The sequence below is a fragment of the Sus scrofa genome, chromosome 1 (genome assembly GCF_054392235.1).
Source record: "Sus scrofa isolate SSC_HxYL_T2T_F1_AM1 chromosome 1, Sscrofa_HxYL_maternal_Yorkshire_Landrace_v2.0, whole genome shotgun sequence".
Taxonomy (NCBI): domain Eukaryota; kingdom Metazoa; phylum Chordata; class Mammalia; order Artiodactyla; family Suidae; genus Sus; species Sus scrofa.
In genome coordinates, this window is record NC_139383.1 from 89,994,999 (window position 1) to 90,016,894 (window position 21,896).

The 21,896-nt window shown below is 38.4% G+C and overlaps 1 protein-coding gene across 2 annotated transcripts in view; it reads right to left on the reverse strand.

Moving 5' to 3' along the window:
• Nucleotides 1-4,430: 4,430 nt before the first annotated feature.
• Nucleotides 4,431-21,896, reverse strand: part of LOC146406184 (uncharacterized) — a 40,102-nt gene continuing 22,636 nt past the window's right edge. The window contains exons 3-6 of one of the 2 annotated variants that reach the window (XR_014808005.1): nucleotides 20,736-20,831; nucleotides 7,867-7,974; nucleotides 6,269-6,358; nucleotides 4,431-6,153 (exon numbers count right to left, since the gene is read on the reverse strand). Coding sequence is in view for 1 of the 2 variants with exons in the window: in XM_084964739.1 (XP_084820865.1) it covers nucleotides 6,319-6,358; nucleotides 7,867-7,974 (148 nt within the window). In the remaining variant the exon portion in view is untranslated. The remainder of the gene's footprint in view (nucleotides 6,154-6,268; nucleotides 6,359-7,866; nucleotides 7,975-20,735; nucleotides 20,832-21,896) is intronic. The other variant, XM_084964739.1, reaches the window with a different exon arrangement.

The window sequence follows — 21,896 nt, forward strand, 5'->3', positions numbered from 1 at the left end:
CTGCAGCTGTGCCCTACACCACAACCACAGCAATACCAGATCCAAGCTGCATCTGGGACCTACACCACAGCTTTCAGCAACACCTGATCCTCAACCCACTGAGAAGAGCCATAGATCAAACCAACATCCTCATAGAGAGAGCATCATGTCCTTAACTTGCTGAGTCATAGTGGGAACTCCAAGGCCAGTTTATATATGAATTTTTTGTCTAGGAAACACATGTAGTCAAGCAGATATCTTGATAAAAGATGACTGCTAATCACAAGCAACAAGTATCTCCAGTTAGTGATTTTAGCGCTTTCTGACATTTGGGAAGTTGCAAGAACCTAGGGACTACTCTTCCTGAGAGATGCATCCAACTAAGTAAGAGCCTGTTTCTCCAAAGCACAGAAAGCCTCATCCTGCTTTTCAACCTGAATTCCTCCAGGTTGCACTATAGATGGGCAACAGGAGTGGGTTATGACTTCACTCTGGTAGAACTGGGTGGTGAGCAGTGCCATTTCATTCTTTGTTGTTCGTACCATCTTTTGATATCATTCTGATGATTCCTACAGTAATAACAAAGAGATCCAGTTTGAAAGATAATTCTTCTTTCTGAGTTCAGTGCTCATTCTATTTCAACTTAACTTCCATATGATTAATTAATATCCATGTCCTGTCACCACTCCCTTTCCTCCACATCTAGCCATCCTTCCTCTCCCTTCTTCATTACTTCTTCTTTGCACTTGTCACTGTTCTTCCTTGCATCTGTTTATTCCACTTTCTTTCTGCTCATGAGTCTAATTTCCCTCTTCTCTCTCTCTACCTGTCTATCTTCCCTACTTTGAACTCCCTTTGCCAAGCTCCTTCCTTCCCTTCACCCTACCTTACCCTCCAATCTCCCTTCACTTCAACCCACCATATTGCTTCTCTGAAAATTGCTGATTTGCAGGATTTTTTAATATAGTAAAATCTCTATAATTCATCATAATTTGGGGGGAGGTTATTTAACTTAATGGAAACTTTAAGGAAGAGAAGTTTTCTTAAAGACACTAGGTTTCAAAATACTCCAGGAAAAAGCAATGAAACCACTGTCAGAGGAAGGCCAGCTGTGAACGCACTTTAATTAATAACACAATTAGCACATCCATTGTTTGAATACAGATGTTTCAGCTGAAGGTCTTCACTCTCAATCAGCATAAGATTTCCCTTGTTTACTCTATTAATTTACTTAGCAACCCCTTTTTCATAGATGCATGTTGAACAGAGATCCTAACTAACAAAAGTCTACATCCCAGCAGATGGTTGGTCTAGTCAAAAAGTTTGCACAACAAACACTTGCTATTCCACAGCCTTGTCATAATCACACTGTATGTCAGAGTCATCCTCCCCGTAGGAAAAAAAAAAATTTAATTGGGTATCATTTGCTCTTTGCATTGTAAGCAGGCAGAGCTGGCCTTAGACATAAATATGAGAACAGTGTAAGTTTGTCAGCTAGCTCCTGCTTGCTCCTCTTCTTAACCTTCTCCCTCTTTCTAATCAACAATGAGCTAGTGATCCATTTCCCTGCCTTGCATGGAAGTGACTTCTTCCAAGGATCAGTCCCCATTCCACAGGAAAATGCATCCCATTAATGAAGCACTAAAAGGAAAAGTATTGCCCCTCAAGTCCTTTCATTATTTTACCAGTACATACTATCCTCTGTAAGATTTACCTTACTTTAAAAAATGTCTGCTGAATTTTTCAGAATTTTATATCATTTTTTGGATCAAAGACACAGGTAGATTTTTGCTGGATCAACATGAAGTCTCAAACACTCACACAGTCAATACTCCTTTCTTTGAAATCTACCCTTCACTCACAACCTATCCTGGACCCTCTTTTCAGATGGTGCACACCCACAGCTCCCGGTAAGAGGCTTTCTTTGGACTTCTAAACAACCCATGGACTTTCTCAGCCACTGCTGATTGGGAAAGTAAGAGCCAATCAAATTAGGCTCCCCAAACCTACCCCCACCAAAATTGCTCTTAGTCATTTTCTTTTAGTTAATTTTAAGCTCAAGTCCCAATAGCCTCCTTATAGATAACACCTATGATATATGAGTGACCTCTGATATGTGAGTGACTATAGTTGCTTAAATTGCTTTCCAGAAACTTGGAGCTACTTCTTGCCCAGTTCAGACAGGTTCAGACCACTGACCACTTAACTGGACCATCACAAATGTCCAGTAGATGGCCATTTGATATCAGAATGCCAAAAATTTCACCCTCAGAACATGCTAAGGCCACAATTTTCTGAACATGCATCCTATGAGGAGCCATGAAGCTCAACTATGCTTTTGCAGACCACTAATTATCTCATTTTTCTTATATCTAATCACCTTTCCCCACACCTCAGACCACCCTGCCTCTTAATTCCATAAGTATCCCTCAACTCTATCTTTGGGGAGGCAGATTTGAGATTTGTTCTCCCGTCTCCTCTCTCAGCTGCCTTGTGGATAAACCTTTTCTCTGCTGTAGACCCAGTATCTCAGTGTTTCCCTTGTTGCACATCAGTCAAACAAACCTGGTTCAGTTAAGTTGAGCCAGGACAAAGTACCCAAAATGAGACAATCACTCTTTCTAGAGAAACTGGAAATGACACTAAGAGATTCCAGTCATCTGGAATCTAAGAGCCTATATGCTTATGTAGACCTAAAGGCTGAGACAGGATCAGTTTTGGAGAAATGATGATATGTCTTCATTGCAAGCTGGCCTAAAATAGGTTGGCCGTTTATATCTATTAGGCTATTTCACTGAAAGCAGAGGCAGGAATATTTAGCATCAGAATTGAGCTAAATTTCTCAGCACAACTGGACAAAAGAACCCATAAACAGAGCCAAACTGAGTCCTGAGACAAGAAATAGCCCTTCAAAAATGTAACATTAAACCTGCTCATAAAAAGAAGATCTGCACTTATAATACTTCTAACCAATCCCTGTGTCTTGAACATCACACACTTCACTGATGCAAAGTCATTTCTAATGCTCTCTGTACTAATTTTAAAGCTGTATAGAGCTAAGGTCTAGGAATAAATACATTTGAAACTTTTAACTGTCTGGATTTTCAGTTAAGTTCTTTCGAATGGTGACTAACTAGGGTATGCTGCCAACTATCTCCTCATAGAGAGGAGCACCGGACTGAGTACTTCAAAATTTAAACTAATGGCCCTTGAACTATAAATCAAGTATGTATATACAAATGTAGGTATACACATTCATATATTCACACATTCATGGGTGTATGTGAAATGCATGTGTATGAATAGAGATGGAGACAGATATACACACATACTGTCTTCATTGAAATGTTTTTTGATTTGTTTTTTCTTTTGATTTTGTTTGCTTTTTTTAGGGCCACACCCATGGCATATGGAAGGTCCCAGGCTAGGGGTCAAATCAGAGCTGTAGCTGCCAGCCTACAAAACAGCCACAGCAACATGGGATCCAAACTGCATCTGCATCCTACACCACAGCTCACAGCAACACTGGATCCCCAAACCACATCTGCAACCTACAACACAGCTCATGGAAATGCCAGATTCTTAACCCACTGCACAAGGCAAGGGATTGAACCTGCATCCTCATGGATACTAATCAAATTTGTTTCCACTGCATTGCAATGGGAACTCCTGAAGTGTCTTCAGATAAATATTGTAATAGCCATTTGCTGGCAAAGCCTAAGTACCCAGTCTGTGGAGAGTGGATGACACCTGTGCCAACAAGGAAGCAGAGAAGGGACACCTGAAGCTGTAGGGGAGAACCCTTCAGACAACTGCTTCCCTTTTTGGTTATTTCCCTCCCTCTGGTTTCAGTCCTCTGTGAGGCCTAGCAGTACTTTCTACTTTGGGCTTGTGCAAGATACCCATATCATTGTATTAAATTTTCCCTTTTTCTAAAAATAATTTGAGTATATACTGTTACTCTCTACCAAACAATGCTAGACTAAGGGATTAATGTTATTCTCACAGGGTTAATATAATTACAAACAAAAATAAGGAAATATGATATTTTAGCCTTATTATGGGTAAATGTATGATTACCGTTCTGTTTACTAAAATAGTTAAAGTAGCTCAAGGACCACACTTGCCATCATCATAGACTCCTAAGAACCCCTAGTCAAAAGCCACTAAACAGGGAGTTCCCTTCAGCAGTTAATGAACCTGACTAGGATCCATGAGGATGTGGATTCAATCCCCGGCCTCGCTCGGTGGGTTAAGGACCTAGTGTTGCCATAAGCTGTGGCGTAGGTCGCAGGCATGGCTCAGATCCTGCGGTGCTGTGGCTGAGGTGTAGGCCAGAGGCTGTAGCTCTGATTCAACCCCTAGCCTAGGAACTTCCATATGCCGCATGTGTAGCCCTAAAAAGAAAAAAAAAAAAAAAGCCACTAAACAGAGGTATGAGCACTCAAGAATTTTCCTCTCAACGTTTCTAGACATGTGTTTATTTTAAAAGAGGATGCATTTTAAACTCAACCAACCTTTGTGCAGTACCTGATATATTCAGGTAACCATCTTAAGCATTAGAACATTTGAATAGAGGACAGAATTCTTAACCATGGGGATTAGGATTGTATTTGCATTCCTATGAAGGGATAGAAAAGCACACAACTGACTACAATGAAGGGTCCACAGAAGGGGGTGAAGGTCTTGAAAGGTATAAACACTGAGGGGTGAGAAGGCAAGGAATAGACTACACAGCTCAGTAAGAGTCCACAAATTCCTGGATAGATCCTGAGAGAGTGGGATAGTCTGCATAGGCAGAGATGTAAGAAAGATAGGGGAAGGCCTCCCAGTCGAGAGAAACTGCCTGCAAGTATAGATCCTGGAGGTCAGAGGACTTGTTCTTAAAACAGGAAGAGTGTGGTTCAGCTGTTATGTAAAATGCCTGAAGACAGGACATGAGAGAAAGATAAGAGGTAAGATTGGACCTGATTAGTGAAGGCTCTGAATCACACTGTAAGGCTTCTGAAAATGCAGTCTATGGTCAATGTGTATGCAGTGGGAGAGGGTGGGTTAGAGTGTAAAATGGCATGACAAATTTTGTATTGGAGAAAAACACCTCCAGCCACAGGAGGGAGAAAGAGTAGGAAGAGAGAGACTAAAGCTGTGAAGCCAGTTAGGAAGCTGTTAAAGCCCTCCAGGTGAGAGGTGACAGATGCTATTCTAGGGCAAGAACAGTGCAAATAGAAATAAGGGACAAAAATTGAGATTTATTGTAAAGGTAGAGTTGGCAGGATATGATGATGAATTATATAGGAAAGCTGAAGGGCTACCAAAAAGTGACATAAAGCTTCTTAAACACAGAGATTTGGTTTCCTCTTCTTTAAAAAGGAGATATTTTCTCCCTCACAATATTTCGTGAGAATGAAGTATATGGTACATGAAAAATTGAATACCAACCAAAAAAGGGATTTATAGACAAAGAAAAGAAAAAAAAAAAGTTTTCTAAATGCAAGCTAGGGAGTTACTGTTAATAGGAAGTAACTTAGAGTTATAATTTTTGATTGCATCAAGAAGACTTGACTAGATAAGATCAACCACACCTGGCATGACTTCTCCATGAATTTTAGTACATTGTTATAAAAGGGCCCAGAGACATGTAGAAGATGAAGATCATTACTTATTACTACCCTCAAATGGCAAAAGTTTACTGGCATTAAAAAAATAAAGCAGGAAGTTAACTAAAAATGACATCAAATATTGACTTGGCAGATCAAGCACTCTTTGTCAGGCGTCAGAAGACTGAGAGATGCAGTGATGTTCAAATGTGCACAATAGTGTTGTTCTGAAACTGATTCCATGGTAAACATGGAGCAACATCCAAGACGGCTGTTTAGTGAGGATTGCTGGCCCCAGGTGGGCTTTTAGAGCTGCCCCCTATCAAGCGCCATGAGATTATTAAATCCTAATGTCCTCCTAAGCATTAAATGAATGTCTCTATTTTATATCTAAAGGGTTGTTTGTTAATATACCATCCTTGGGAGAATTGAGAGTAATCACTTATCGTTTTCTTTAATCTGTGACTTTGAAGTAGAATCCAATGACATGGCCAAAGTCTTCTACTTGCACCATTTGACACTGCCATCAAAACTGGCCAATGCATTAAGCAAATTTGCTGAGCCAGGAATGCATTGCCTAGAAAACACGAGGAAAATGAAGGAAGTAAACCTGCAGAAGTTCCTCCTTGCCAATCTATGCAATAGCTAGAGCTATAGAAAAACAATTGATAAATATCTGTAATTAGTCTGACCTTTTAAATGCATCCAGTTGCAGTCAGAAGAAGCAAAGGGAAATGGTCATTCAGACAGGGCTTGCACAAGATCCAAACTTGTGAAAGACACTGCAGAAGATCAAGGAACAAAGCAATAAGGACCCCCAGTAAGACCAGGACAAAGATGATTCCAGGAGCTGTTGCTAAATAACAGTTCTGCCAACTCCCTGTACAAGGAGAGATTGTAGTAAATTTGTTTCCATATTTAAGTTGACTCTGTAAGTATGTACATATGTATATGGTTCGTTATATGATGAAAATTGTGACTATTTATTTAAATTTTTCTTTTAAAAAAGACCCTTCTTTAACCCCATTCAGATAGTGTCAAAATGGATATCTGACTCTTCATTAACAATCGTAGGTAAAATTCTGTGGTCCTGAGTAGACAAGTTAAGACACTCCCAAATAGAATTCTTATTAAGGCTCTATCCAGGTATATTCCACTTCACAAAAGCACCTGGTCTAGTCCCTTGTATAGTGTAGATGCCCAAATTTTGCCCAGCTTTCTTTGATAACTTTGAGATTCTTCCATAATTGTTTTCTCCACAACGCTGGAAAATACTTCATTTTCTCACTCAACAAATATCTAATGAGGTTCTCCAGGGGCTGGTATGTACCTTAAATGTTTTCTTTGCACCCTACCACCAGCTCAGCTTAGCCAGTCTCTAAAAGTCACAATTGGCATATCTATTTTCTCTTTAAATCTATCACCTGTATATTTTCTGCCAATAGGCTTGATTTTCCTTTCTTTGTGTTCAGTGAATTATGCTTCAAAGGAAAAGCAACCAAGAGAGTTCCTACTGTGGTGCAGTGGGTTAAGGATCTGGTGTTGTTGAAGCTGTGACATAAGTCAGAGATGCAGCTTGGATTCGATCTCTGACCTGGGAACTTCCATATTCTGCAGGTGCTGCAAGAAAAAAGAGAAAGAAAGAGAGAAAGAAGGGAGAGAGGGAGGAAGGCAACCAAATGCAGCAGTTAAGAGAAGAGACTTTGAGCCTTATTGCCAGGTTTCAAACTGCAGCTCTGGAACTTAGTTACGTGACCTTGAGTGAATTACTTCAATTCTAGGTCCCTCGTTTCCTCATTTGTGAGATAGAGAGAGTGATAGCTCCTGTTGACCTCCTGGGGCTGTGGTGAACATCAAAGAAGTTGATTTAGGTAAAGCTCTTAGAAAGCAGTGCTTCTAGCATTTTAAGCAAGCACTACATAAAGTATCAGATTTTATTACGCAAATTCTACTGTTAAAATTCTTCATGTGTTCAATGATCCCTGACCAGTTAGTGCAGCCCTGACTCCCCCAACCCACCTAATCTGTAGGGCCTAGTCCCATCAGACCCAATTCCCCCTCTAAAACAACTATCTTACAATTACCACCCATAGATGATATAACCTACCCATGTACATAATTTCAAAATAATTCATATAGTGCCCCAACCATAACAAGTAAGAAATACAAAATTTTAAAATATAATATTATTTCACAGCATAAATGCTTGGGCAGACTACAATAGCATCTTCACAATAAAGTCTGGGAAGAAAGCCCTGAATGAAGAAACAATGAAGTAATCATCACTTACTTGGACTTAGAGGTAGCCATGTGTTGGCAACAGCCACAAAGCATATTAATGGAGATGTGTTGTGTTGGTAACTTAAATACTGTAGGCAGCAATGCAACTAGTGGTTTTCTGAAATGGAAAGAGAAAAATAATATAGATTTCCATCTTCCTTCAACATTCCTAGTAATTGTACTTGTAGAAAATTCAATGTATAGTAAAAACCATGGAAAAATTACTTTGCAGTTATAGGTGAAATGGAACTGAGGTCTGGTCTCAGATAATGATACAGCTTTTCACCTACATGAATTTGAGGGAAGTTAACATTAAAAAGCAGAGCAATATGTGGAACAATCCTTCATTCATTGTGAAGGTCTATGCCACCTCCCCAGCCCTGCCTGCTGAGTCCATTATTTCCCCCACCCCCTCGAATATCTGACAACTAAAACAAATCAACAAATTTCCAAAATCGCCCTTGGTGATGACACAATCCTGCCAGGAACATGGGGTTGAAGAACGGCAGAGGCATAGAAAGAAGAAAGATACCTGTTGAGACACTTCATTCCTAAAAGGCATTCCTACAGGGCATTAGCCCAACAAGAAGATCAATTTTCAGGACTATCCTAACATTGGAAAAGAAACTAAATATTTCTTTCTCTTCTCTCCTGTATTTAAAAATAATCTTCAACAAGAAACACAATGAGTATATACTGAGACATAATGAAGATATTAAGAAATAAAGAAGTCTCAAAATAAAAAATCATTAAAACCCAGATTATAAGAAAACTCCTAAAAATACAGAGGTGTCTTCACTTAGAAAATTACAAGGAAGGGAGAGAAAAGAGGAAAGGAGAGAAGTTATAAATTAAAAGAGACTTAAATAACATTCCAACCAATGCAATGTGTGGATCTTATGACATAATTAGAATTATGAACATTGACTGGATAGTTGATGATATTATAGATTTATTGTTAATTTGTATTGATGTAATGTTTAAATTATGGTTATTTTTTAAATGAGTCCATATCTTCTAGAGATACAAGCTAAAATATTTATAGACGAAAAAACATGTGAGACTTTTCTTCAGAATAATATGGGAGCGGAGCAAGGGCATAGAGACATAGCTGAAATAAGATTGAATGTGAACCCATTGTATTTTTGGATACATTTCATATATTCCATAATTTTAAAAAATAAATAAATTATGAAGATGTGGTTATAGAGAAAAGAATAACTAAGAAGGATCACAATTTGTTAACATTCAAATTAATTCCATACTGGGAAAAAAATTTAATACACAAAAAGAGAACAGGCCCCAATTCCACCACAGAGCCAGTTTTGTGTGATTTGGGATTTAGTAATAATACTTTTATTATTTTCTGCCACAGTCTCACCTCCCTTTGAGGACATGTACTCATGGCAGTAGAGCTCATTCTACTATGAGGACACTGGTAGTGGCAAGTCTCATTTTGTAATTCTCCCTCTAGCCCATTAGCATGAAGGGCTTACCTGCCCACCAGCAAAAGGGCACAAGTCCCAAGAACAAGGACCCATAGTCAACCCCATGGGGACCCAGCCTCACCCACCAGCAAGATGAAACCAAACTCTTCCAAACTATTGAAGAGGAAAGAACGTTTTTAAACTCATTGTATAAGGCCAGCATCACTCTGATACCAAAACCATACAAAAAGACCACAAAAAAAGAGAAAAAATTACTGGCCAATATCACTGATGAATTTAAGTTCAAAAATCCAGACAAAATATTACCAAATAAAATTCAATAACATTAAAGGTATGGTACACCATGATCAAGTGGGATTTATCCCAATGATACTATCTATGAATCAATAAATGTGATATATCATATTAAAAATTTATAAAGTCAGTGATTATTTCAATAGATAGACAAAGCTTTTGAAAAAATTCAACATACATTTATGTTAATATTCTCAACAAAGTGGGTATAAAGGGAATATACTTCAACATGATAAAGCCTGTATATGACAAAACTGCAGCCAATATCATGCTCAACAGTAAAATCTGAAAGCTTTCCCTTTAAGATCAGGAATAAGACAAGGATGCCCAATCTTGTGTCTTCTTTCAACATATTTTTGGAAGTCCTAGTCACAGCAATTAGACAAGAAAAATCCAAATTGGAAAAGAAGACATAAAATTGTAACTAATTGCAGATGATTTAATACTGTAGAAAATCCTAAAGACACCACCAAAAAAAAACTATTAAAAGTAATAAATGGGAGTTCCCATCATGGCGCAGTGGTTAACGAATCTGACTAGGAACCATGAGGTTGCAGGTTCAGTCCCTGCCCTTGCTCAGTGGGTTAACGATCTGGCGTTGCCATGAGCTGTGGTGTAGGTTGCAGACGTGGCTCGGATCCCGCGTTGTGTGGCTCTGGTGTAGGCCAGTGGCTACATCTCTGATTAGACCCCTAGCCTGGGAGCCTTCATATGCCGTGGGAGCGGCCCAAGAAATAGCAAAAAAAAAAAAAAAGACAAAAAAAAAGGAATAAATGAATGCAGTAAAGTTGCAGGATATAAAATTAATATATAGAAATCTGTTGCATTTTTATACAGTAATAACAAACTATCAAATGAGGAATTAAGAAAATCACATTCACAATAACATCAAAAAGCATAAAATACCTAGAAATAAATTTAATCAAGGAGGTGTAAAGGACCTGCTCTCTGAAAACTATAAGACATTGAGGAAAGATTGAAGATGATGAAAATAGATGAAAAGATACACTGTGCTCATGCATTAGAAGAATTAATGTTGTTAAAACAGCCATACCATTCAAGAAAATCTACAGATTCAAAGCAATCTCTATAATACTAATAGCATCATTCACAAAACTGGACGTAATAATCCAAAAATGTATACAGAACCACAAAAGATCCTGATTAGCCAAAGCAATCTTGAAAAAGAAGATCAAAACTTTATGTTTTGTGTTCCCTAATGTCAAACTACACTACAAAGTTATAATAATCAAAACAGTAGCACATAAACAAACACATAGACCAATGGAACAGAATAAAAAGTCCAGAAATAAACCCACACTTATATGGTCAATTAATTTATAACAAAGGAGGCAAAACTATACAATATGTGATATACACATATCTCATTAAAAAATGAGATCTTTTTTGCAACAATAGTGATGGATCTAGAGGATATTATGCTAAGTGAAATAAGTCAAAGACAAATACTACATGTTACCATATATGGAATCCACAAAGCAAAACATAAAAGCAAAAATAAAATTAAAAAGGACATAAATACAGAGAATGAATGGGTGGTCACCAGAAGAGGGTGAGAAAGTGGGCAAAACAGGTGTAGAAGACTAAGTTACATGACAAATAAATCACATGGATGTAATATACAGCATAAGGAATATGGTCAAGAGTTTAGTAATAACTTTATATGGGGACAGATGGTTACTAGGCTTATCATGCTGATCATTTCATAATAAATGCAAATGTCAAATCATTATGTAGTATTCTGAAACTAACAGTGTGCATCAACTATATTTCTATTTAACGATTTTTTGTTGTTGTTGGAATATGGCAATGCCCACTTGTTTAGGTACTATCTATGTGTGTTGTAACAGAGACACTGTAATATTTGAAGATTAAATTATTTATCTGACCCTTTACAGAAACAGTCTTCAGCTCTTGAAATATAGCATACATGTTTTTAGACTACTTTCTATGATAAAAAAAAAAGTCACATAGTGTTATGAAGAACTGATTTTTAAAGTTCAAAATAGCTATTTTAAGAATTATCAGAGGGGAGTTCCTGTCGTGGCACAGTGGTTAACTAATCCAGCTAGGAACCATGAGGTTGTGGGTTCGATCCCTGGCCTTGCTCAGTGGGTTGAGGATCTAGTGTTGTCATGAGCTGTGGTGTAGGTTGCAGACATGGCTCGGATCCCACGTTGCTGTGGCTCTGGTGTAGGCCAGTGGCTACAGCTCCAATTAGACCCTAGCCTGGGAATCTCTATATGCTGTGAAAGCGGCCCTAGAAAAGGCAAAAAGACAAAAAAAGAAAAAGAAAAAAGAATTATCAGAGGAAATACAAACCCTCTATAGGCTGGGAATAGGCCTAAAGAGGGTTTATTCCCTCTAGTTTTATAGTAAGATAAATGTTTATCACCTGTGCATAATGTAATCTCCATCAGTCCTTACAACAATGCCAGGGCACAGCACCTGACCAAACACATGAAAAATAATCAAGCAAAATGCCTTGATAGTATTCTTTATAAAGGCAAAAATGCCTGGAATAAACTTGTCACCAGCACACTGCCTCAATCTGAAATCCACTCCTATCTAATTCTTCTTTCTTTTTAACTAACCATATAAGCATGGGTTTATTTCTGGGCCCTCTATTCTGTTCCATTGATCTATGTGTTTGTTTTTGTGCCAGTACCATACTGTTTTGACTACTATAGCTTTGTAGTTTAGTTTGAAATCAGGAAACATGATACTTCAAGCTTTGTTCTTCTTTCTCAGGATTGCCTTGTCTAATCAGGGTCTACTGTGATTCCATACAAATTTTAGCATTATTACTTCTAGTTTTATAAATAATGCTATTGGTATTATATAGATATTGCATTGAAATCTATATGTTTTCTTGAGTAGTACAGCCATTTTAACAACATTAATTCTTCCAATGCATGAGCAGATGGTATCTTTATTTATTTATTTTAGGGCCACACTTGTGGCACATGGACTTTCCCAGGGTAGGATCAAATTGGAGCTGCAGCCGACAGCCTGCCGCAGTTACAGCAATGCCAGATCCAAGCCATGTCTATGACCTATGGTGGATCCTTAACCCACTGAGCAGGTCCAGGAATCAAACTTGCATCCTCATGGATACTAGTTAGGTTCTTAATCTACTGAGCCACAGTAGGAATTCTGCACAGTGTATCTTTTCATGTATTTCATCATCTTCAATCTTTTTTCCATGCCATAATTTTCAGAGCACAGATCCTTCACATCTGTACAAAAAAAAATGTTTTCATTTAGCATACTACATATTTCATAGTTTTTAATATGCCTATGAAAGTCAAATACATTAACAGGAAAATTATAATAATGCTGGGTCATAGGAATGAGTCAATAAAAAGTTTTGATCAAGTTTTAGGAGCAAGAGCAGCCGATTAACTCATACATGCTGCTGCCTCCTGTCTAAGTCATTTGGGAATGATTTGTCAACAAATGGGCCAAGCACTGCCACAAGCAGTTATTTTAAAACAGAAGATGCAGATACATTTTAATATCCTAATCTACAGATTTCTCTGGCTACTGTGCCTCTTCTATTTAACCTCAATAAGAGTCTCTTCAAGCTTGACATAAACAACCTGTCAAAACAGTAGCTGAGGAAGAAGGTTCCAGCTCATTAAAACTGTGCTCATCACCACCTTAAGAAGCTCCTGGAAAAAATGGAAAGTTAAGCAGGGCAATTGAGGTTCACACACAACAAATCCAGACAGGGAGATTTTCCTAATCTACCATGCCTAATCTTCACTGGCAAAACCCAAGCTGAGCACTTCTGAACGAGGGTTAAAAAAAAAAAAAAAAAAAGTTCTTAAAAGTGTATGTATACACACATGAAAACAGCCCTTGATATTTAAGATTCAGTAATCAATTTTAAATCAAAGAGAAATTTCCAACCAACCAAGAAATTCAGCACATTTATCTTAGCATAAGGGGAAAAAAAATCTGTGAATAAACTCAGACTGAGAAAAAAATTCAAGGCTGTTTGTTGGTCTGATTTCTCAATGCTTGCTTAAGAAAGTGTGAGGAAACTTGGTGACAACATTTGTTTCACCTCTCTGGAGTATAGCAAAAGGACATGCTTAATAAAATTGACCATTGAAGGTGCTTGAGAACAAGGCTACAGATTTCACTAGGCACATGGCTGTGACTTCCGAGCCATCAGTGAACTGACCATTGTCTTTGGCTGAGGGATGGTGAGGCTAAGGAACCCTCAGGGGACTCCTCATAGCAGTCACACAACTCTATTCCCATCACTTAAAACAAACACCAAGAGTTGTCCTGCCTTTACCTCAAGCCCAGCTGGTCTCTCAGTCACCTGCCAGTCCTAGTACAAGCCTCTCTACAGAGACCCTGCACTGTTGTGCATTTTTATTACCATACGCTCCCTACCTCTCAAGCCCTATCAAGAGTTTGGCCCTTGTTCTGCCTGATGTTTCTATCAGCTTCCTATAATAGGAAGAATGTTGAATCCAAAACATGGGCCCCTGAATTATCAGCTCTGTGGCATGGGCTAGCTATTAATTAGTCTATCTGTTGTTTTCTATTATTGTTTCTTATCAGAAAAAAAAAAAAGGAGAAAACTAGAACTCCTGCTGTGGCACAGTTGGTTAAGAGTTCAATTACAGTACCTAATAAGATGGCAGAATAGAAGGACTGGAGCTCAACTTCTCTCCTAAAAACAACAAAATTCACAACTAAATGCTGAGCAATCTTCAACCAAATGGACCAGAAACTTTCAAAAAGATATCCTACCCCCGAAGACAAAAAGGAGGCCACATCAAGAGGTAGGAGGGGCAATTACATGATATAAGCAACCCCATACCTCCCAGGTGGGAAGCCCCACAGACTGGAAAGTAACTGGTTCACAGAAACTCACCTACAGGAGTGAGAATTCTGAGCCCCACATCAGGGTTAGAGTTAGGGATAGGGTTAGGGTTCTCACCTGTGGGGAGATGGCACTGGGAGAAAGAGCCCCTAGAGCATCTGGCATTGAAGGCCAATGGGACTTGTGCACAGGAGATCCATGGGACTAGGGGAAACGGAGACCCATTCTTAAAAAACACACACAGACTTTCATGCACCCTGGGTCCCAGGGCAAAGCAAAGTCTGTGAAGGAATCTGGGTCACAGGGCAAAACAAAGTCTCCAAAGGAATCTGGGTCAAACCTGACCCAGTTTTTGGATGACCTCCTGGGAAAACAGGGGAGACTGTGGATTGTTGTGGGGGAAGGGCATTGGAAGCAAACATTTTGGGAATATTCATCAGGTGCCTTTCTCTGGAGGTGACCATTTTAGGAAAATCTGGCCCCACCCATCAGTACTGAGAAGCCCCAGGCCAAACAACAATCCAGGTGGGATCACAGACCCGCCCCTCAGTAAACAGGCTACCTAAAGACCCCTCAGGCATACAGCTGCCTCTAATCCCATCCAGAGACAAATCCCAACCCACCAGAGGGATAGGAATCAGCTCCACCTACCAGTGGGCAGGCATCAGCCCCTCCCATCAGGAAGCCTACAGCAAGCCCCCCGCACCAACTCAGCCACAAGGGGGGCAAATACCAGAAGTAAGAGAGGCTACAACTCTATTATCTATAAAAAGATCACCACACCAAAAGGTTATAAAAATGAAAAGACAGAGAACTATAACTCAGATGGGGGAGAAAGGAAAAAACCCAGAAAATCAGCTAAATGATGAGGAGACTCTTTGCCTCTAGGAAAAAGTCTTTAGACTCTTGATGCTAAAGATGATGCAAGACATTGGAAATAAACTGGAGGCAAAGATGGATAAATTACAGGAAACACTAAGCAAAGAGATACAAGATATAAAATTAAACAAGAAGAGATGCAAAATAAAGTAACTAAAATAAAAAATCCACTAGAAGCAGCTAACAGCAGAATACAGGAGGCAGAAGAACAAATAAGCAAGGTGGAGGACAGATTAGTAGAAATTAAAGATGCAGATCAGAAAAGAGAAAAAAGATTGAAAACAAATGAAGAGAGTCTTGGAGAACTCTGGGACTATGTTAAATGCACCAACATCCGTATCATAGGGGTGCCAGAAGGAGAAGAGAGAAAGAAGGGGACAGAAAAAATATTTGAAGAGATAATAGCCAAAAATTTCCCTAAAGTGGGAAAGAAACAACTCACTCAAATCCAGGAAGTGCAGTGAGTATCATATAAAATAAACCCAAGGAGGAACACCCTAAGACAAATGTTAATCAAATTGACTAAAATTAAAGATGAAGAGAAAACATTGAAAGTACCAAGGGAAGAGAAACAAATAACATACAAGGGAACCCTGATAAGGTTATCAGCAGATTAGTCAGCAGAAACTCTGCAGGCTAGAAGGGACTGGGACAATATACTTAAAGTGATGAAAGGAAAAAGCCTCCAACCAAGATTACTTTAACCACCAAGGCTCTAACTCAGATTTGAAGGAGAAATCAAAAAGCTTCACAGATAAGCAAAGGCTAAAAGGATTCAACACCACCAAACCAGCTTTACAACAAATACTAAAGGAACTTCTCCAGGCAGAAAATAAAAGGCCACAACCAGAAACAAAAATACCACAAATGAAGTGACAAGGCTCACCAATAAAGGTATATATACAGTAAAGACATGAAATCATCCATGCACAATTATGCCACCAAATCAGAAATCATGAGAAGAGGAGGGTACAAAAGCAGGACACTGGAGATGCACTTGCAATTAAGAGACCAACAACTTCTAACAATCTCATATATATATATAGATAGAGAGAGAGATACTCATATCAAAACTTCAAAATAATGGGAAACCAAAAATCTACAATTGATACACAAATAAGAAAAATCAACTCAAATACAACACTAAAGATAGTCATCAAACCAGAAGAGGAGAGAACAAGAGAAGGGAAGAAAAAGGAGCAACAAAAACAAATCCAAAGCAATTAATAAAATGGCAATAAGAACATACACATCAATAATTACCTTAAATGTGAACGGACTAAACGCCCCAACCAAAAGATATACACTGGCTGAATGGATACAAAAACAAGATCCATATATATGCTGTCTTCAAAAGATCCACTTCACTTCTAGGGACACATATAAATTGAAAGCGAGAGGATGGAAGAAAATATTCCATGCAAACGGGGATCAAAAGGAAGCTTGAGTAGCAATACTCATATCAGACAAAATAGACCTTAAAATGAAGAATATTTTAAGGGACAAGGAAGGTCATTATATAATGATCAAAGGATCAATCCAAGAAGAAGAAATAAAAATTTAACAATTTTAAATATCTTTGCCTGCAACATAGGTTCACCACAATATATAAGGCAACTGCTAACAACCTAAAAGAACAAATCGACAATAACACAATAATAGTAGGGTACTTTAACACCCCACTTACAGCAATGGACAGATCAACCAGACAGAAAATCAATAAGGAAACACAGGCCCTGAATGAAGCATTAAAACAGATCCAAAAGCAAAAGAATACACATTCTTCTCAAGTGCACAGGGAACATTCTCTAAGATTGATCACATCCAGGGCTAAAAAATCCAACCTCAGTAACTTTAAGAAAATTGAAATCATATCAAGCATCTTTTCTGACCACAACGCTGTACAACTGGAAATCATCAACAAGAAAAAAATGCAAAAAATACAAACAATGGAGACTAAACAACATGCTAATAAACAACCAATGGATCACTGAAGAAATCAAAGAGGAAATTAAAAAAATCCCTAGAAGCAAATGACAACAAAGGTAAAACACTCCAAACATATGGGATGCAGCAAACACTATCTAACAGGAAAGTTTATAGCAATACCAGCCCACTTCAGGAAACAAGAAAAAGCTCAAAAAAACAAGTTAACTTTATATCTAAAGCAGCTCAAGATAGGACAGACAAGACCTAAAGTTAGTAGAAGGAAAGAAATCATAAAGATAAGAGTAGAAATCAATGAAATAGAAACAAAGAAAACCATAGAAAAGATCAATGAAATGAAATCTTGGTTCTTTGAAGAGATCAACAAAACTGATAAACCTTTAGCAAGACTTATCAAGAAAAAAAGAGAGAAGATGCAAATCAATAAAAGTAGAAATGAAAAAGGAGAAGTAACAATGGACATCACAGAAATACAAAGGACCACAAGAGACTACTATATGCAACTATATGCCAATAAAATGGAAAACCCAGAAAAAGTGGACAAATTCTTAGAAAAGGACAATCTTACAAGACTAAACCAAGACGAAATAGAAAAGAAGAATGGACCAATCACAAGAACTGAAATGGAAACTGTGATTAAAAAACTTCCAACAAACAAAAGTCCAGGACCAGATGGCTTCACAGGTGAATTCTATCAAACATTTAGAAAAGGGCCAATACCTATCCTTCTGAAACTATTTCAAAAAATTGCAGGGGAAGGGACACTGCCAAACTCATCCTATGAGGCCACCATTACCCTGATACCAAAACCAAAGATATGACAAAAAAAGAAAATTTCAGGATAATTTCACTGATGAACATCGATGCAAAAATCCTCAACAAAATACTAGCAAACCACATCCAACAATATGTTAAAAGGATTGTACATCATGATCAAGTGGGATTTGTCCCAGGGGTGCAAGGGTTCTTCAATATCCACAAATCCATCAGTGTGATACACCGCATTAACAAACTGGAGAATAAAGACCATATGAACTTCTTGATAGACACAGAAAAAAACCTTTGACAAAATCCAACACCTGTTTCTGATAAAAACCCTTCAGAAAGTGGGCACAGAGGGAACCTACCTCAACATAATACAGGCCTTATATGACAAACCCACAGCTAACATCATTCTCTATGGTGAAAAGCTAAAAGAATTCCCACTGAGATCAGGAACAAGACAAGGATGTCTGCTCTTGCCACTACTATTCAACATAATTTTGGAAGTCCTAGCCACAGCAAGCAGAGAAGTAAAAGATATAAAATGTACCCAAATTGGAAAGGAAGAAGTAAAACTATCACTGTTTGAAGATGACATGATACTATACCTTGAGAATCCTAAAGACTCTACTGTTAGAGCTCATCCATGAATTTGGCCAAGTCGCTGGATACAAAATTAAATACACAGAAAAATGACGGCATTTCTATTTACTAACAAAAAAAGATCAGAAAGAGAAATTAGGGAAGCAATCCCATTTACCATCACATCCAAAAGAATAAAATGCCTAGGAGTAAACATACCTAAAGAGACAAAAGATCTGTACTCTGAAAACTATAAGCCACTGATGAAAGAAATCAAAGATGACACAAACAGTTGGAAAGACATACCATGCTCATGGATTGGAAGAGTTAATATTATCAAAATGACTATACTACCCAAGGCAACCTACAGATTCAATGCAATCCCTATCAAATTACCAAAGACATTTATCACAGAACTCGAACAAAATATTTTAAAGTTTCTTTGGAAGCACAAAAATCCCAGAATAGCCAAAGCCATCCTGAAAAAGAGAAATGGAGCTGGAGGAATCAGACTCCCGGACTTCAGACTCTACTACAAAGCAACAGTCATCAAAATCATATGGTACTTGCACAAAGATAAAAATATAGTTCAGTGGAACAGGTTAGAAAGCCTAGAATTAAGCCCACGCACCTACAGCCAACTAATCTATGACAAAGGAGGCAAGAATAGGCAATGGAGAAGGACAGCATATTCAATAAGTGGTGCTGGGAAAACTGGACAGCCACATGGAAAAGAATGAAATTAGAATACCTCCTAACACCATACACAAAAATAAACTCCAAATGGGTTAAAGATCTAGATATAAGACCAGACACTATCAAACCCTTAGAGCAAAACATAGGCCAAACACTCTCTGACATAAACAACAGCAACATCTTCTCAGATCCATCTCTTAGAGTATTGACAATAAAAAGAAAAATAAACAAATGGGACCTAATGAAACTTAAAAGTTTCTGCACAGCAAAGGAAACCCTAAACAAAACGAAAAGACAACCCACAGAATGGGAGAAAATCTTTGCAAGTGAATTGACTGACAAGGGATTCATCTCCAAAATTTATAAACAACTTCTACAGCTCAATACCAAAACAACAAACAACCCCATCCAAAAATGGGCAGAAGATCTAAACAGACAGTTCTCTAAAGAAGACATACAAATGGCCAAAAACCACATGAAAAGATGTTCAACATCACTCATTATTAGAGAAATGCAAATGAAAACCACTCTGAGGTACCACCTTACACCAGCCAGAATAGCCATCATCTAAAAGTCTACAAACAATAAGAGCTGGAGAGGGTGTGGAGAAAAAGGAACACTAGTACACTGTTGGTGGGATTGTAAATTGGTGCAACCACTGTGGAAAGCAGTATGGAGATGCCTCAGAAAACTAAAAATAGAACTACCATTTGATCCAGCAATCCCACTCCTGGGCATCTATCCAGAGAAAACCATGACTCACAAAACACATGTACTCCAGTGTTCACTGCAGCACTATTTACAATAGCCAAGACATGGAAACAACCTAAATGTTCATCGACAGAGGAAGTGGATCCAGAAGATATGGTACATATACACAATGGAATATTACTCAGCCATTAAAAGGAACAAAATACCAGCATTTTTAGCAACATGGATGGACCTAGAAATTATCATGCTAGGTGAAGTCAGCCATACAATGAGACACCAATATCAAATGCTGTCACTGGCATGTGGAATCTGTAAAAAGGAGAGACTGAACTTCTTTGCAGAACAGATACAGACTCACAGACTTTGAAAAAGGAGACAATTTGGGGGGGTGGGGGCATGCGCTGGGGTTGTGGGATGGAAATCCTATAAAATTGGATTGCGATGATTATTGTACAACTATAAATGTAATAAATTCATTGAGTAATAAAATAAAAAAATGGAATCCAATTACAGCAGCTCCGGTGGCTGTAAAGCGGTGAGTTTGATCCCCAGCACAATGGGTTAAAGGATTTGGCGTTGCTGCAGCTGTGACTGCGAGTCTGTCTCTGGCCTGGGATCTTCCATATGCTGCTGGTACAGCCATTAAGAAAAAAAAAGAAAGAAAGAAAAGGAAAAGGAGAAAACTATACTCACCTACATCATTGAGCTGTCATAAAAATAAATCAGTAGTCCTAAATCCAATCCACCACCATCTTTCTATGACAAACGTCTAACATCCTCTCAAATATCCTGAAATGAAATTCATGGAATACTTCCTATCAGGATATGATTTTAAAATAATGCAATGCTTTAACTATATAATGCAAAGAAGAAATTAAAGAAAGGTAATTAGTCATAAAATAATATGTGTTTCAATAAGTAAATGCTCAGACATGATTATTATAGAGGACATAATAATAACGTGCCCCATCCCTGCACATATACATGGAATCACCACAAAGGCAGCATTCACAACCACCATAAGCTATGTGCTGCAGGCAGTGATCCAATGTCCAAAACAGTGAAAAACTCTTGATGAAGCGTCAAACAAAACAAAGTATGATCTTCTGATCTTCTCTCAATTTACACGATAGAGACACTCTTGGAAATGTCAGTATCTTCAAAATTCAAAATTTACTTTCTGTTTATATGCCAAACAAAAGTGAGCTCCAGACTTGAAAAAATTATTACAACAGAATTTCCCCCATGGGAATGGCCACGTGACATCAGGGACATGTGTGTGAGAATTGAGTAAATTTTTTCTTCCCTCTGTGAGACAGTCCCTCCCTTTGCAGGGAGTCTTGCATCCCTGGCCCTGTCACAAGTCATTGTGACAACAAAAACACCTCCACAGACTTCCACAGTGTCCCCAGGGAGTGTCCCCACCCTGAATGGGGACCATCCTGTCAGCGGTACAGATATACTGATGAAAACTGTTCTACCCAACCCCCAGGAAAAGTCTCTGCAGGCTCAGCTACAAGAATATTCAAGCATCTCTTGTACTGAACTGCTCTGGATTTTTCTGTTGGTTTTTGTTTTTTTTTAGTTTTGGGGTTTTTTTAAGGCCACACCCATGGCATATGGAGCTTCTCCAGCCAGAGACAGAATCTGAGCCACATCTGGGATATAATATTACAGCCAAGCAATGCTGGCTCCTTTAACCCACTGTGTTGGGCTGGGGATTGAACCTGCACCTCCACAGCGACCCAAGCTGCTGCAGTCAGATTCTTAACCCACTGAGCCACAGCAGGAACTCTGTGTTCTGCCCTATTTATCTCATGGACAACTTGAATCATGTAACTGATCAAAGTTTCT